The sequence below is a fragment of the Macaca nemestrina genome, chromosome 4, assembly GCF_043159975.1.
Source record: "Macaca nemestrina isolate mMacNem1 chromosome 4, mMacNem.hap1, whole genome shotgun sequence".
In the NCBI taxonomy this organism is placed as follows: domain Eukaryota; kingdom Metazoa; phylum Chordata; class Mammalia; order Primates; family Cercopithecidae; genus Macaca; species Macaca nemestrina.
This window is the reverse complement of record NC_092128.1, coordinates 55,370,195-55,389,344: the sequence shown is the minus strand read 5'-3', so window position 1 is coordinate 55,389,344 and position 19,150 is coordinate 55,370,195. Positions and strand designations below refer to the sequence as shown.

Sequence of the window (19,150 nt, the reverse complement as noted above, 5' to 3'; positions counted from 1 at the left end):
TTTTAAAATTCATTCTAAGATATGGCTGACATCAGCTCCTTGCTGAAAAAGGGATAAGAAGAAGAAAGAAACAGAGAGGCTAGGGATAAACTTCATCAGCCTCATAATTACTCTAGAGCTAGTCGTTTGTCCCACTCTCTAGAAAAAGAAAGCCAAACCCCAGTTGAGTTCTTCTCTTATTAGTAACAGATTTCTCTCTGTTTTTGTTATTATTGAAATGCTATCAAATCATATGTTAAAAGGTTTAAAAAGAATCTTCTCATAATCAAATAATTATTTTTAAAAGAAAACTATTAAACCATAAGCAAAACATCTTTCCAGAATATGATTTTTGATAGCTATATTTTACTTTTAATTTGCTATTTACAAGAGTTCAAGTGGAGAGGAACTTTTCCAAAAAAGAACCAGAAATAACATAATTAACTTTATAATAACAACAACGTGGTTCTGATGTAGGAAAACATGTAGGAAGAAAAGCAGGAGAAGAGCTCAATCTGAATTTTTACCAAAATATTAACAATTTTTGCTGTTCTGTTTTCCAAAATGGCAACTCCTACACTAACAAGTATCTTTCCATTCAGACATTCAGAGTCCTGAAAACAGTAATTTAGTTGTGTGCTTGCCTCAGAGAACAGCCTACACGCCTATTATGCTAAATGCAAAACTCAGCATCGGAGGGTTGAAAACAAACTACAAAACAGAAGACAGAAGTGGAAACAGAGCTCGCATTTGGTGAAGTGTCTTTATTGGACTCCTACATCTACTTTCAAATTCATATGTTGTATCAATAACTATTTTCTAGGACATGCCAAGAATTCACTTTTACTACTTTAAAAAATATCTCAATGATAATTATCAGAATCATATCTGGGAAGTAATAACATTATAAAATTATTTTAAGTTTTTCTTGGATTTAACTGCCAGGAAAAGTCAACTTTATCCAAGAGTATTTATAAGTCAATGAGTGTCAACATGGAACTCATTCATCATTATCTGGAAACCCCAAAAAAGGGCTAGAAAACCTCAAACCTCAAGAGTAAACCACACTACAAATAAAATGACTGCGAGGTCAGAGTCAACCTTTGAAGTTCATTCCCTCAAGCATATACTTCAATCCTGTCTCCTGTTAAAATGAACAGTCTGGCATACTCAAAAAAACACCAGTCTCCTAGAAAACAGCATTTCTTATCAGCAAAGACCCATGATTCCTAAGTGGTTTTTTGTTGTTGTTGTTGTTGTTTCAGTTCGTATTTAAGAAAGAGAAAAGTATTCTTGATTCTGCTTTTATCTGGTGAGGGATAAGGCTTCATTTACAGAAACTTATGTTCCAGAATTCTTAAACTTTGGCACATGAGAACGTATCCCATGTAATGACCTCCTGCTGTGTTCCTGTTTGTTCTCTCTCAGTCATCAGGGCAAATGTCTGCTTTAGTAACAGAAATAAGGTTACGCTTTGCCAAGACAGAAGAAACATTTCACAAATACATTTTTAACACTAACAGGCAAAATTACAACAATATTTTCAAAAATCATAACTTATAAAGCTTAGTGGCAACTTCTATCAGAATCTGCTCAAAAGTGTACATTTCCTTTTTGTTTTTGATATGATTATATTTCCTATATATGATTTACATACTTCTCAATTTTCTATATGATTCTGAGCATATTCATTTGAACAGATATAAGAGAAAGGAACTAGAAGAATTGCTCGTACTTAGGGATACGTTTTTAAAGTATCTACAATGGTTTCTGGGTACATATCTTTTTTTTTTTTTTTTAAGTTCCGGGATACATGTGCAGAATGTGCAGGTTTGTTACATAGGTATATATGTGCCACAGTGGTTTGCTGCACCTATCAACCTGTCATCTAGGTTTTAAGCTCCACGTGCATTAGCTATTTGTCCTAATGCTCTCCCTACCTTCACTCCCCACCCCCAACAGGCCCGAGATGTGTGTTGTATTCTGTGTTCATGTATTCTCATTTGTTCAACTCCCACTTATGAGTGAGAACATGCAGTGTTTGGTTTTCTATTCCTGTGTTAGTTTGCTGAGGATAATGGCTTCCAGTTTCATCCATGTCCCTGCAAAGGACATGATCTCATTCCTTTTTATGGCTGCACAGTATTCCATGGTGTATATGTGCCACATTTTCTTACCTAGTCTATCACTGAAGGGCTTTTGGGCTGATTCCATGTCTTTGCTATCGTACATAGTGCTGCAATAAACATACATGTGCATGTGTCTTTATAGAATGATTTATATCCCTTTGGGTATATATCCAGTAATGGGATTGTTGGGTCAAAAGGTATTTCTGGTTCTAGATCCTTGAGGAATCGCCACACTGTCTTCCACAATGGTTGAACCAATTTACATTCCCACCAACAGTGTAAAAGCGTTCCTATTTCTCCACAGCCTCACCAGCATCTACTGTTTCTTGACTTTACATATCTTATCAGGACTAAATTCCTCTTTCTATGATCTGTGAAGTGTCCAGAGAAAACTGACATGAAAATTTTATTAAGGAGTTAGGAAATGGATGAGTCTCATGTGGAATATGTGTTTTTGTTTGCCTAAAGAAAACAAGTGACTTAATTACTTTTTAACAAACACTTATCCTTTTCAATTTTATGAGAAATTATATGAGAAAGGTGCTGAAGTTAAAGCAAGGGATCGCACCTTCATACAAGGGAATCTTCCTTAATCATTTCAATTGACATAATATTAGAATATATTACCAAGAAATTATAGACTTATTTCTGGAAAGAAGATGAAATAAAAACTGGAAAGAGATGAAATAAGAACTTAATAATGTATCATTAAGACACCAATATGCTGTAAGATATGAGGTTGGACTGGGCAATCCCTTGAGGTTCTTTTTTTTTTTTTTTTGAGAGAGAGTCTTGCTTTGTCACCCAGGCGGGAGTGTAGTGGTGCAATCTCTGCTCACTGCAACCTCCGCCTCCCTGGTTCAATTGATTCTCCTGTCTCAGCCTCCTGAGTAGCTGGGACTACAGACATGTGCCACCACACCTGGTTAATTTTTATATTTTTAGTAGAGACAGGGTTTCGCCATATTGGCCAGGCTAGTCTCGAACTCCTGACCGCAAGTGTTCCACCCACCTCACCCTCCCAAAGTGCTGGGATTACAGGCATGAGCCACTGCTTCCTGCCCTCTATTTTCTTAATTCTACAGAAGATACTTAATCACTGTCCTACCTGTAAATATTGGTGTCTGCCACCTCCAGGACAGAAATGAACAAAGCAGTAGCCAGGATGATCAATTTCCCCATGATCTCTTTTCATAAGATTAACATATATTTGTAGAGTTTTAAATGCATGTATAGATGTGTACACATATAGGGACACATATAGATTTAGAAATATCCTCAACTTAAAGACAGTAATATTCTCCTCCCAACCTGCCACCCCACCTGGCCCAGTCTATACCCAAACACTTGTGTAGACACATGCATTTACTAAGAGCAGCTCAAATACCTTAGAATCCTTGAAGATTGTTATTGGTTTATTCATCCAGTAAATATTTATTGAGCACTTGTAATGTGCCACGGGAGTGAAGATGACCAGGTTATCTCTTTGTCTTCAAAGAGGTTTAAAGGTTTTTAAACAAGCAAATTTGGTAGCTTGTTAGAAGTGACTGGTGGAGGTCGGAGAAGACAGAGAAGCACAGAGGAGGGAGTGGAGAGTTCCACGGAGTTAGTGGAAGGGAGGAGCAGAGGGGAAGGGTTCTAAAGTTTTAATAGAGGAGGTGAGTAGGGAAGAGGGCCCTAAAAGATGATAGAGGTTTGCCCCAGAGACAGAGCCAGAAAGAATTCCAAGGGCCACAAGCAAGGGCAGTAGAGGTTTAAAACAGCTGGAATTTTGAAGCTGTGTGTGGGTTATTTTAATTGATGCAAGGGGGTATATGTGCTTATGTGGTGGGAGTAGGTGTCTGGAAAAGAGGCTGAGAAGAGGGGTGAGAAAGGACAGCAGGGTTAGAGCAGAGAGGGCCTTTTCTCAGTCAAGGTTCTTTGGGTGATAATAAAAATCAAGTCAAGCTGGCTTGGGCTGCAAGGGGAGTTTAATGAGAGGCTGCAGGGCTCAGTCTGAATTACAGCTCTGCAACTCCCTAAGCAAGCATAACCTCGAGCAAGTTACTTACGCTCTTTGTGCCTTGGGTTCCTTATCCATAAAATAAGGAGAATTGTAGAATATGTTTTTAGGATGAAAAGAGTTAATATCTGCAACACACCTGGCAGATAGCCAGTGCTTGATAACATTAGCTATGTTTATTGTTTCTTAGAACCCCCAAATACCTGAGCCTGATGAAAAGCAAGCCTAAAAGAGGAGGCTGGAAAGCTCTGGTACTTCAGGCAGCATTCTGACTCTCTCTCTCCTCTCTCTGCTCATGATTCCTCTGAGCCATGATGGAGCATGGCTGCCCATAGCTCCTGAATGTTTACATGTTCCTTGGATTCCGCTCATAGAGTTAGACTGGAATTGACATGTCTCAGTTCCTAACTCCTGTGCTAGTATATTTGACTTAGCTTGGCTTTTGTATCTTGTGGTTTAAACTAAGGCCAAAAGGTTAGGGTAAAAACATGATACAGTGGCCTATCTCTCCTGAGCGGCAGAAAAAGAGGGCAGAGGAGAAATCTGTCTTGATTTCTAAGCATAACTATTTTCACATCTGAACCACAGAACAGGCTAAGCAATTTTAATCTTTAGAGGTTTTGAGCCACGGATGAATATCTAAGGAACGTGGTGATCCTACTGCTTTGTATCCTCCTTAAACTTTTTTTTTCCTATTTACACAGCCCTAATTCCTTTTAAGAATCTGGTAACTGCTGAATATCCATCCACTAAACAAAATAAGACATATCCATACAATGGAATATTATTCATCTATAAAAATAATTGAAGCTGTGATATATGTTATGCCAGGATAAACCTTGAAAACATGTTAAGTAAAAAAAAAAGCCAGGCACAGCCAGGTGCAGTGGCTCATGCCTGTAATCCCAGCACTTTGGGAGGCTGAGGCAGGCAGATCACGAGGTCAGGAGACTGAGACCATCCCAGCCAACGTGGTGAAACCGCGTCTCTACTAAAAATACAAAAATTATCTGGGTATGGTGGTGTGCACCTGTAGTCCCAGCTACTTGGGAGGCTGAGGCAGAACTGCTTGAACCTGGGAGGCGGAGGTTGCAGTAGAGTTGAGATGCGCCACTGCACTCCAGCCTGGGCAACAAGAGCAAGGCTCCATCAACAAAACAAAACAAAAACAAAAACAAAAACAAAACAGGCACAAAAGGCTACATGTTATATGGTTCCACTTAAATGAAACGTCCAGAATAAGCAAATCCATAGAGACAGAAAGCAGATTGGTGGTCGCCTAGGAGCTGAGGGGAGAAGAGAGTGACTGCTAATGGGTACAGGGCTTCTTTTGGAGGTGAATAGCTTTCTGGAATTAGTGATGTTAGTTGTACAATCTTGTGAATATACTGCAAATCACTGAAATACAGTCTTTAAAATGGTAAATTTTATAGTATATAAATTACAGCCTTAAAAGAATATCTGAGAACTGGATAAGATGCCAGAAAGCTTGGTTTTATTCTTTTTATAAAAAATTTGTATTTTATTTTTAAATTTTAAGTTCTGGGATACAGAACATGCAGATTTGTTACATAGGTATATGTGTGCCATGGTGGTTTACTGCACCTATCAACCCATCATTTAGGTTTTAAACCCCGCATGTATTAGGTATTCGTACTAATGTTCTCCTTCACCTTGCTCCCTTACCCCCGCAACAGGCCCCAGTGTGTGATGTTCCTTTCCCTGCATCCATGTGTTCTCATTGTTCAACTCCCACTTATGAGTGAGAACATGAGGTGAACACCTGGTTTTATCCTCACACTTACACTGTCCTGCAACAGTCATCACTGGCCTTCCCAAGCATTGCTTCCTTGAATATACACTGGGGATGGGTGCTGAGCCAGGCTCTAAGGGAGGTCCATTCCAGCTCTAAACTCTGTGGGTAAGAAACTGAGTGCAGCTCCCCAAAATTAAAGTGAACTTTTCAAACCCCTGCCACTGGAACAATCTTCTCATTCTATTGCCCTTCTCAGAGAAAGGATTCTTACTTCATTCCGAGTCTTTAAATACCTATTTTTAGAGCAGATAACATATAGTAGGTATTTGAACTGATAATCTCATTTAATGCATCCAACAGCTTTATGAACTGGGCACCATGGTTATTCTTGGTTTACAAATGCAGACACGGAGGTAAGTATGTTGCCCAAGTTAGCAAGAAGCAGGGCTAGGCATGGAACCTGAGCTGCCTAACTCCAGAATTCATGTACTGAGCCACTGCGTTGAACTGACTTTTTCTACTAATTCCTCCACCTTGGCTCAAGTCTCATGCCCTTGAACATCTGCTTTAACAATTTATTGGTTAATTAATTCAATAGCTTTATATTTGTCATGCTCACTATTTTAATAAGTGATTATTTTCAAGTTAGCTATTTGGAAGTTGGGAAATATCCCTGAATTATTTATCATATGTCAAATATAAACTAGATAAAACTATTTCTTAATGAAGGTAAGAATGGAATACTCAAATGGAATGAATAAAGACCAAATTTAAGTTAATATCTTATTAAAAGGACAAATTAATGGCAATTTCATCTCTTGTCAGCTCTGCTCTTTGTACCATTGGCTAGAGTAATTTGTTTAATTAATCTGAAGTCTTCTTGTTAATTACAGATCATTTACCATACCCAATAAAAGATTGTGCCTTTGAATTCCTCAAGTATGCTTAAATTGCATTTACTTCTGTGTTTCTTTGTAAAGAGGCAGACAAAATAAATTTAGCCAGGTTATTCTAAGTAAAATATTAGCTTAATTTAGGCTAGTAAATAAGTACCACTACTTATACAATACTCTATTTAATGAAATTGTGAATGGTTGTCCCTCTTCATGAATATTAAGCCCTAAATATGTTCATGCATTCATAATGTATGTCTCATAGTCACACAGACAAGACACCTAAGATTCAACTGCTGCTAATGCCCTGGGGAGTAAAGATCTTGATGATAATTAGTAAATTTGTAATAGGTTCTACTTAGTCTTAACATGAAGGATAATGAAAAGTTATCATATATAGACCCTGCATTTCTATTTTCAGTGAAAAATAAAACAAAATAGTAAAAACTTCATCCTGGCAATGAAACATTAACATAAAATCTAAAATTACTAATGAAGTGCAATTTTTATTAACCAGTGACTAATATAAGATTTACTAAAGTTTGAAGTTTTTCTTAAAATATGTAAATAATTCACTCGGGAGGCTGAGGCAGGAGACTTGTTTGAACCTGGGAGGTGGAGGTTATAGTGAGCTGAGATTGCACCACTGCACTCCAGTCTGGGTAACAAAGCAAGACTGTCTCAAAAACAAACAAACAAACAAACTATATATATATATATATATATATATATATATACACACACAGACACACACACACACACACACACATCTATTATATATAATATATATTTAAATAATTTATTTTGTAATTATACTCCTATCCCTAAGGTGTCAAATCACATTGAAAATAATCAGATAATGAAGTTAAAAATTTATAATACTGTGTTTGATAGTGTTGAAAATACTAGTTTTATGTTAATTGCTTAATCTCCATTAAAAAGATGACATGAATAACTGAATGTTTAAGAGAAAAAAATTACAAAAAAAAATTCCTACACCTGTTCACTACATTCCCCCACAACTTGGATTTAATCAAATTTTGTCATTTTAAAGTTTTTGTTTTCTTTTTTTTGAGACAGAATCTTGCACTGTTGCACAGGCTGGAGTGCAATGGTGTAACCTTGGCTCACTGCAACCTCCACCTGCCAGGTGGAGCAATTCTCCTGACTCAGCCTCCCGAGTAGCTGGGATTACAGGTGCCTGCCACCATTCCTGGCTAATTTTTTGTATTTTTAGTAGAGATGGGGTTTCACTATACTGGCCAGGCTGGTCTCGAACTCCTGACCTTGCGATCCACCCCTCCCTCGGCCTCCCAAAGTGCTGGGATTACAGGCATGAGCCACCGTGCAAAGCCTTTTAAGCATTTTTTAACTTAAATGATTAGATCTAGGATTCCTAATTATTACAGAATAAATAAATGAAACACGTAGAAAATTACAAGAGTTTAAGTAAAAAAGTGCTGTAATGGCTGATGTATTAGCTAAGCAAGATTATCTAGGAAGTACAAAGACCTTAATTTATGGAAGGTCTAACAATTTGAAATTTGGCTGCATTCATCAGACTTGTAAATCTGATTCTCAGGTTTCAGAGCCAGAATATCAAAAATTGGGTAAAATCTCTAGCTTTTAGAACCAGAATTCTAAATCTTGAGTAAATGCATTTCAGCCCTGGAAATGGAATAATTTTGTATGAAAGGATATTCAAATAACCCTTCATTGAGCGACCACAATGAGCCCTGAAGATTTACATGATTGAGCTGGAATTCAAAGCCAAAGACAAGAGAGAAGCATTTTTTTTTTTTTTCTGGGATGCACAAAGAGATATCCATAATTAAACATCACACTTCCCAAGGGCAGCATGTTTTCTTATATTGACAAGTAAAATGAGGTATTTCAAATCAGGCATTGCTGGCTTACAGTCATCTTTTGCATAGCTATTGTCTTAACGTATTTCTGGCTATTAGGCATTTGTCTATTTTTGGTCAGTGAGGCATGCATGCTAAAGAATTCTGGCTTTGCATAAAAAGCTGTAGTAATGTTAGTGGAATTACATTTCTATAGCAATATCTTAAGTATAATTATGGACATTTTGGCTAGTCACACACACATTTTATATTCAAAGAAGAGTAGCTGTAACTTTAGTGTAATTAGTACAATTAAAATAACTACTACAAATAGAAAAAAAAAACTTTCAAAAGTACCTATTTAGACTCAACTAAATGCTTTACTTTGCCTTATTTGTCACAGCTAGTTAAACATATTGCACATTAATCCTATGATATGTTGGGGAAATGCCAAATTAACCACATTTGCTTAACATTCCATCAAAAAAATCAGAGACTAATGATAGATTATGTATTCAATAACTCTTTTGTTCTAGGTCAAAAAATGCCACATTACTTTAGCCTGATACTACCATAACTACTAACTACCAAAAAGCAGCAATATTTAGAAATTATACCTTCTATAATTGTCCTCTACTTTCCTACCTGCACCCTAATCAGATTAAATCTTTAATTTTGTTTTCAACTTGTAAAGAATATGTTAAACTTAGATCAAATACCCAAAAAATTAATGTGCTTTTTTTTCAAAAGTGACCATTTTATTTAAAAAGACATTTTAACTCCTGCTTTCCATTCTAAACATTATTCATGAAAATTAACTTTGTTACGTAATATCCAGGCATATTATTAAATTTTATTTGTAAAGTTATTTACTACTATCACATAAATACACATAAAATTATTTGGATATTATCAGAACTTAATAAAAGATCTCACCTATCTATACATCCATATAAAACACATATCCTATAAAAATGCAAAGGATCTAGTGTAAGACCTGAGCTATGGAAGTCACCGATGGGCTCTGCCCAAGCTCAGAAGCCCCTTTGGACCATTAAGTCAATGATACACGGTTGGCTGTGAGACGAAGGCAAGGTGCAATTTAGGCTCATCAAAATACATTTTAATGTCAAGTACAAACTGACTTTTTACAGCTTTCAAAGTTACCACAGGAAATGTCTTGAAGACCAAGTTTCTTAAATAATTTGTAACAATTTTATTCTTAGTTCATTTGCCTTACTAGCTAAAATCTGAGGCAATATGATACATGCATTTTACATGTTCTTTCAAAATGTGCTTATAACACACTTATGAATGATCTTTAATGATTTTCCTTATGTAAAGCTCCCGCACTGACAAATGATAGTTCCTTAATTCAGCCAAGTGTCCTCAAATCATCTCAACCTACATATCTCAGATTAATTACATATCAGAACTTTTTTTTTTTTTTTTTTGCCCCCCACAGGACGTGTTTATAAGCCTTGGACTAAGGAAATTGTCTGCTTCAGTTGCCAAGATTATAATTTGGAAAAGCTCATTTTATTGAGTGTTTTTTATGTGCTAACGGCTTTACATAAATCACTTCCTCCTTTAATTATCAGGGCCACCCACCATCTTATGAAGAAGGTAACCTTATCATCATTTCATATATGAGAAAATTAAGCTTAGAGAGGTTAAACGACTTGGCTGAGGCACACAACTAATAAGAGATGAATACTGGATCTACAAGCAGGCCAATGTGATTCAAAGCCTCAACTCTTATCCCCCCACATCTGACTCCTTCTTGTTGCCCATCCCAGCCCATACCTTGGACACCTTACACGCCTTGCCCTATCAGAATCTTTAACCACAGAACAATCTTTCTGAATCCACTACTGGGCTCTAGAGTTTGTTCTCCATAATGACCTCAGAGTGATCTCTTTAAAATGAAAGGTTGGTGGAGTAACTCCTCAGCCTAAAACCCTCAACACCTTTCCTTTCACTTAGGATAAAGGTCCCAAACTTAAAATATCCTGAATGGTCTGGCTCTGGTCTCCTATCTAGCTGTATCCCTTTCCCTTTTGATTCCAGGTCCAGCCACTCCAAGGTTTTCTTTCAGTTCCTAGAACATAGCCAGCCTCTTTCCACCTGTGGCCTTTGCACCTGCTGTTCCTTCCTTTGGGTATGCTGTGCCCCACCATCCACACACCTTCAGTTAATAATCTCTACTGCTTCATACTCCACTCAAATGCCATTTCCTCAGGAAGACCTTTTCAAATTACACCACACTTTACTCAAGACTGGATCTAGTTTCTCTGTCATACCCTTTCCCAGCACTCAGTATACTTCTTTGTCAACCCCTAGCAAGGTTTGCTATGGCATATTTACACGATCATTTAATCAACATCTGTCTTTCCACTAGAACAGAAGTCCTCACACTTTAACATGGGTCGACATCACCTAGAGTGTTTATTTCAAAAAATGATCACAGGATCCCACCTCTGGAGTTTCTGTTTCACCGTGTCTGAAGTGAGGTCTAGAACCCTGCAGATACTACTTTCCAGGTGATGCTGATGACTGGACTGGGCACTGATCCAGTACAGTGGTTCTCAACCCTGGATAAACACTAGAATCACCTGGAGAACTTTAAAATTTACCAGTGCCCACGCCCTCACCCCCAAGGGTTTTCATTTAATTGGGCTAGGCTGCAGCCCAGAAGGTCTTATTCCAAATATTGCATACTTATACTAAAAAAGTATTTGTTTACCTAAAATTCAATTTTAACAAAGTGTCTGGTATTTTTACTTACTAAATCTGACGACTCTACTTATGAGTCCTGCTGTAACAAAACAGATAGTATATAATATACTTATGCACTTATATTTTATATATAACATGTTATATATGTAACATATGTTATATGTGTTATGTTATATGATATATGTTACATATATATTATATACATTGCAGATATAATATATATTACATATATATATGAGACTATGACCTGACCCTTTCTCTCTGCAGAGCAGAAAAAGGAAGGGACTAAATAAGTGGAATCTGTAGACCTAAGAGGACATTTTTCCCCTGAGGTTTGGACCTTAGAAGTAGTTACCAACAGAGTGTGAAATCTAACCTGGGATCTTTTTAAAATAGAGCAAATTCTCAATGTGAAATCATTTAAAATGATGACAGAATGACTTCACGGTTTCCTTAAGCTGTGGGCTGTGGACCTCATCTTGGGCAAGCAGTGACAATGCAGCATCTACACTGTTGCTCTGACATCAGCCGATGAGTCATCTGGGCAGGGCTACTGCTGGGACTCGACACTTCATGTATCAGAAGGAGGTAGAAAATTATTTGTTTGATAAACATCACATAAAAAAATAAAATGTTGAACACATAACTTTGTGTCTGATAATGCAATTCTATCCTTCTCACATCTATGGACGAAGGCCTGTGTAGTCTTCCAATTTCAGAGTAAGATCAGTGATTTCATAACCTACATAAACTGATATATTAAGTTTGAATTTTTGATGCTGTGAAGGATCTACTTAATCCCAGTTTGGCATGTTTAACAGCATTATGGGTAAACTAGAGATTCCTAAGTTGAGACTCCTCTGAGATTAATGGACATCACGTGATCTTCTGTTTCTCTACATAAGTAACCTGCCAGATCTCTGATTTAAGGACATCCAAATATTTTAAATATTAAACAGGATTCTTCTATGAATACTCATAAAACTCGATAATTTTATCAAATATTGCCATCTTCTGCTTTATACAACGTTCGCTTGCCAGATTTAACATGACATTTTTCACTAACCACAATATTTTAAGAACTGTTTATGAGAACAGATTACCGAATGATTGCATGGGCATCAGAGCAAATTCCAGCAACCTATGTAATAGAATATGGAAATTTACATGAACCCCAGAGGGCCAAGTACAATTGTGGCAGTGGAGGGTGAGAATGATAGAAAGTTCATCACACTAAGATCAAGGTTCGCTGCACATTTACCTGACTTATTTCAATTCACCCAACTTCAAGCAAACACACACAAAAACAAAACACTTCAGATTATTTTCTTGGAAGTAATAAAGGTATAACACTGTTAAAACAGATACTTTAAAACATGAGACCTATGACTATATAAAATAACCCCAATTTGCTGGGGTTTTTTTTGTTTTTTTGTTTTGCCAGAATAGCTTACCAAATCCAAAAGCACTGGAACCTCCAATGCTCTGTGATGCCTGAACACTTGTAGATGTGTACAGTCCAGTCACCAGCAAGCCGTCAAAGAAGGTGCTTGTTGAAATTGTCACTGAAATGTAAGAAAGAAAAAAAACTCAATACAGTCAGAATAACACAATATATTTCTGAAGTGTTAGACACTGTCAAAACAATCTTTACTCATTAACCTATTATTTTCATACTATCCCTAGTTGGTATTTTTTGTATGAGAAATTACAGCAGAGTGTAAAGAAGCTCGGAACTCCAGTGTCTACAAATGCTGGTCCTAAATTTAGAACATCAGCCCTACTTTCTGCATTCATTTACACATTTCCTATGTGAACAATCATCTGAAAATAATGTAATATTGAATAGATGGTTTCCCCACCTTCACTACCACGCCTGAAGGCAGTCAAAGAGTCAAAGGCATTGCTGGAGTTCTGGCATTATGATAAAATGCTTTTTTTTTTTTTTAAGTATTTCATACTGTGGGAAACAACTGTACATCAGCTGAAAGAAGAACAGTAAGATGAACCACATTTCTTATTGTGAGTCCACATTTCATAGATGAGTTCCCTGAAGTTTTCCAACAAAAGCAGACTAATTTGCATGAAGACAGCCAGACTTTTTCCTCTTGTAAAAAAGAAAGGAAGATCACTGCATGCTTTAAGTTTTAGAACAAAGTCTGGAAGAGGAGTGGTTTCATAACCATAAAATCAGGACATTGCTGGGAAGAAAAGGATCAAATTAAATGTATATGTATGCTACTCAGGCTTGGCTTCTTCAAATTGTATCTTGCTCACCACCCTAAAAACTCATCATAATTTCCTGCTTGACATAACATTTTCTCCTGCATAGGTTTTTTAAGATTGAGATGATGCCATTTGTAGGAAGCAGCCAAGGGAAGGTAATAACATTATTTAGGTAGTGCACAGTACAAGGTTGTCATCATCCTTGGTGACAATAAGGAGAATGACCAGAGTCACATTAACTTTAATGAGCATGTTTAAATTAAACTCCAGAAAATCCAGTGAACAGAGCTAAATGGTCTGAAACATCCACATTATAAAGTGTAAAACAAGACACGTATCAATAGAATAGCCTGACATCATGCTACTACCATAATGGTATGGGGGATTGGAATAAATCACCTTCTCATCCTTTAATAAGAAATAATAGCTAACATTTTTTAGTGCTGGCAAGTCAACCACTCAGCTGGGCACTCAGGTAAGTAGTTTACATATATTATCTCATTTAATTGTCAAAACATACCTATAAGAAGGGTACTATTATTATTTCCAGCATACAAAAGAAGAATGTGTAGACTGGCCCAGGACCATCTGATACCATCTAAAATGTTTTGATGCTGTCTGTATGGACATTTCCTGTTTCTTCTTTGCTCCCCTCAGATCCCAAAGTGGCAAAGTAACCATGGTCAAACTCCATCAAGGCAGGCATCTCAAGTATTTCATTCACTGATCTATCTCAAGTCTCTAGAATAATTTATGGTACTCTTCAGTGCTCAATATTTAGTGAATTATTAATGAAGAATTTATTCATATAAAAGTAGTAAAAGCTTATTTTATCTTTAGCTTGTTTCCAGAGGAAAAGTATGTTATGAATCCTAGACTTTATACATCAGATGAGCCCCACTTGGAAAAGCCACATGGAAAAAAAGAAGACAGAGAAAACCTGGCTATTTAAATAAGTAAAATGCTTTCCAGAGTGCAAGACAGATCAATGCAGAGAGAAACTGACTAAAAGACCAGCCAAAGACATTTTTTAAAAGGCATAACTATGCATAAATTTTATCAGATGCTGTATGCTTACACAAATCATCTAAAGAAAAAAATACTTGTTTGAAATGTATTGCTTATAATCTGCTTGCTAGAGTTCAGAATTTTTTAAGGAAAAAATGATATTTGCCTTTGGAAAAATGCTACTCTTTTGACAGCAGAATAAGCATTCCTTTTCCTCGTTTAAGCAAATGTGATGCATAATCCATATGTGAACTGGTAATCGGTCTTTTTTTTTTTTTTTTTTTTTTTTTTTTTAAGAAAGAGGAGGAAATGTTGCCCAGACTCTCATGGGATTTAAGGCATATCTTTCTGGTCACCAGGCTTCCACTTACTCAGGAAGATAATGGGTCCAATCTCTGTATGTAAAACCCACTGGACACAGTGTAGATTCTCTGTTAGCAGGCAGACCATTTCAGAATGTCTGCAGCCCGCGTTTTCACTGACTGGGACACTGGTGGTGAACCCATGAGCAGTATAAAGGAGCATACTGAAAACTTCACACCAAGGAACTTCGACTTTGAAACTATGTCAGCAACACCCTTCTCTCCACCCCCTTTCTTTCCCTTTCACCGAAATGCTTCCACTTATCTCTACTTGCAGCCCTGGGTTAATCTGCCAGTTTCCTGTGACATCGGCTCCTGCAGTTTTCGGTTGTCACATGAGGCCCTCTCCCCCCAACTTCTCCCTTTGGCGTCTTCCTGATTCCTTTCTATCAAGCTATGTGACTCCGTACGTGCACCAGCTCTCATCTTTCCTCTGTGCCCTGACTTGACTTTCTTTCCTCTAATTTCACTGGACTCACTTTTCAAGCACTATTTTAGCTTCTCTAGTCTTAACTCATCACTTACATCCACAACCTGGTGCCATCCAGGCAACTGGAATGGTTCTTGAAAGTGGAAAAGTGATTTATGGTAAGTTAAAGGGAAAATTTACCATGCACAGAAATAATATGGTACATGATTTTAAAAACTGAGGTTCACACTTGTGAATGTAAAACTATTTTAATATGTACATGAACTAGAAGGAAACTTATAATTTTCATGGTCAACAATTTGGCCCATTGATGAAGCTGATTACAGACAGAGATAAAACTGCTATCTACTATTTAAAATTAACAAGCTCTCCATGAATCATAGGATTATCCATGTGTGTAGATCTAGATATATTCATTTGAAGAACGTAAAATACACTAATTCCCACTACAGATATTTTTGCAGTTTTCTGATACTCCAATTCAGAATGTTATGGTTCCAAGCTGCACAGTTTAAAATGTTCCATAGCAATTGTCACCTTAAAATGTTTCCTTTAAAAATATTTATAAAATACGCTTGCATAAGTAGAAGCTGTAGTTAAGAGATATAAATTTGGGTATACTAGGATGAGGATAATTGGACAAATTTTTTATCTTCGAACTGCTTTTAAGAAAAGTAACTATTGGGCTTCATGTGTTTGATATCTAACTCAGACATGTTAAAAAGCAAATCCTTCATGCCCTTTCCAAGATTATCAGTCAAATGCTCTAATTAATGTTAAAATGGGGAACAAATATTTTCCATGTTAATTCTCTTTCAAATTAGTTTATCATGTACTATGAACAATTGCCAAGTCTAGGTAGTGGGTATACAGATGTTTGTTGTACTAGCCTTTGGTTTTTTTGTTTGTTTTTGAGACAGAGTCTCGCTCTCTTGCCCAGGCTGGAATGCAGTGGCACAATCTCAGCTCACTGCAACCTCCACCTCCTGGGTTCAAGCCATTCTTGTGCCTCAGCCTCCTGCCTATCTGTGACTATAGGGGTGTGCCACCATGCGTGGCTAATTAATGTATTTTTAGAAGAGATGGGGTTTCACCATGTTCACCAGGCTGGTCTTGAACTCCTGGCCTCAAGTGATCCACCTGCCTCAGCCTCCCAAAATGCTGGGATTACAGGCATGAACCACCATGCCCACCTGTTGTACTAGTCTTTTAACTTTCATTTTAGAAAACATTTATATTAGGCCGGGCGCAGTGGCTCATGCTTGTAATCCCAGCACTTTGGGAGGCCGAGACGGGCGGATCACGAGGTCAAGAGATCGAGACCATCCTGGCAAACACGGTGAAACCCGGTCTCTACTAAAAATACAAAAAAAAAAAATTAGCCGGGCGTGGTGGCGGACGCCTGTAGTCCCAGCTTCTGGGGAGGCTGAGGCAGGAGAATGGCGTGAACCCGGGAGGCGGAGCTTGCAGTGAGCCGATATTGCGCCACTGCACTTCAGCCTGGGCGACAGCGAGACTCCATCTCAAAAAAAAAAAAAAAAAAGAAAACATTTATATTAAAAAGTTGGTGGGGAGAAGAAGAAATTTGTGGTAAATGCACTTCCAATGAGCAAGTTAAGCCAAACAGTAAAATGTACTAGAAGGTACGTAATGCATTCATACTTGAAGAATGAAGCAAGGTGTATGACTGATTGAGACAAAAAACTAAATAACTTCTATGAGCCAAGACTTGTGTTAGCACTTTAATTTGAGTTTCATTAACTGGACAGGCAGAGATATTTAGAAATAGTTCTCCCTTGACAGAAATGTTTATAAACTCCATCTGACATCCTGTCAATTCCAGCTATTTTATACAAATTAAAATAGATCACCACTATGGGATAGGACCCACAAGTTATCCATATCAGACACCAAAGGTTTACGTAAAATCATTAAATAATAATCTAATGAGCTTAAATAAGTAAACACCTATTTAAACAATCCATTCTCCTATATAATCAGTCTCCATTCATGGCTTTACAAACTTTTATGGTCAAATTTGTAACATTCTTTCCCAAGGGACTCTTTCCCTCTTGGAGTCAATTTTTATGTCTTTCATAGTTTTGCATTAAAGTGTCAATAGAACTGGCTACTTTATTACAGAGGAAAATATCAATATTATAGATTTCAAATATAATTCTGAACTTGCCAGTCCATTTTAAGGGGGAAATAAAGCATGTATATTATTACCTATAATTAGAAAGCAAATGCATCTTAGATCACATAATTCCCTTGTTCAATAAACATCTCTAGCTTCCTAACGTCCGTAGATTAAAACCCTAAATCTTCAATGTGGTTTCAAAGGCCTTTGGGTTGTGGCCATAACCAGTCCCTCCAGTCAGATTTCTCCATTTCAGCTGAAAACATCTGATTAAAAGATGTTAACTGGATTAAACAGTTAAACCAGAACATGTTCTGTACTTCTCTGCCTCCTGGCCTCTGCTCTCACCTAGAATGACCCCTCACCAGGTTACCTTCTGTTAAGGTATTCAGGTGCAGGTTCAAATGCCATCTCTCTCATGCAGTCTGTTCTGACCTCCTGGGGAAAGTCACCTCTCCTTCCTCAGTGACCCCGGAGCTCATTCATACACTACTTTCCCCAGAGTTTGGCTCAAGGGAGAAGCTCAACTTTTGTTGAATTCAACTACATAGAAACATTTATTACAGCATAAAATAACATATAAGAATAAAATAAAATTGAGAGTATAATGTAGCCAGTGTAACCAAAATCATAAAATCTAACTTTGGCAGTAAAAACTGGACCACTGTTATTCTTAGAGATACATGAAAAATAAGTTTCCTCTGAAAAGTAAACAAAAAGTAAAAAAAAACGCAGTATTCAATTATAGTACTCAAAAACCAGGTAGGTCTAGGAAAATTTTAGTTGGATTTTACATTTAACCATAATAGCTTTTCTTTTGCATATCTGTATTTTGTATGTGAATATATAGATACGTACAAATGTACATACCAAATTAATCTGATAATTTTTGTCACTAAGACTTTACACTATTATCCTCACTCCTAAGTTACTCTGCCATTTCCTCAAATAAAATGTAAGGGATCAAAAGGCTGAGCAGGTTACAAATATCTCTTCCACATCTGTGTTAAATTGGCAATGAGCTTAGCACCGGGAGACCATGAATATGGATTGCTGGGGTGTGACAGCGGAATGAAAACATGATGTAGTGACACAATTCAATTCTTATCAGTGTCTCAAAGAGTACCTCTGTCTTGAAATGACTAATTACAGAGTCAGTTATTATCTATTATAGCTTCTATTAAACATTCCCCACAAGACCCTAATACCATTCTTGCAGAAAATCACTGTAAGATGAAAGTCTAAAAGAAAATAAATTTAGACATTTAATGCTGTTTGCATTTCATTCTAAAGCTTCTGGTCTACAAATGCTCTACGGTCCATTAAATTTTGATCATTTCCAGGATATTCCATTACCACTTTATACAAAAGATCTTTAATATGTGCAGAAAAGAAATATATTAAGTAATACTCAAAATGATGTTCCCATATTTTTTTTTTCAGAACGACAAGCATCAGAGGATAGCAAATTGCAAAAAAATTGAAATTAGGTACATAAGCATTAGTGATGATGCACCGATTGCAAAGTTTCCATTTCTTGATGTTGTATATTCTGAAGATGAAAAACACCAGCAGAATCTAATATTGTCAATATTTAAGAAAACATCATCGCATTTTGCCTTATGAAGAGAAATTTGTTTGC

General features: G+C 36.8%; 1 protein-coding gene across 3 annotated transcripts in view; it reads right to left on the bottom strand.

Annotated features, from left to right (window-relative positions):
• Nucleotides 1-19,150, bottom strand: part of LOC105475346 (reelin) — a 510,664-nt gene that overhangs the window by 427,665 nt on the left and 63,849 nt on the right. For all 3 annotated transcript variants that reach the window (XM_011730519.3, XM_011730520.3, XM_011730521.3), the window contains exon 2: nucleotides 12,797-12,907. In XM_011730519.3, the coding sequence (XP_011728821.2) occupies nucleotides 12,797-12,907 (111 nt within the window). The remainder of the gene's footprint in view (nucleotides 1-12,796; nucleotides 12,908-19,150) is intronic.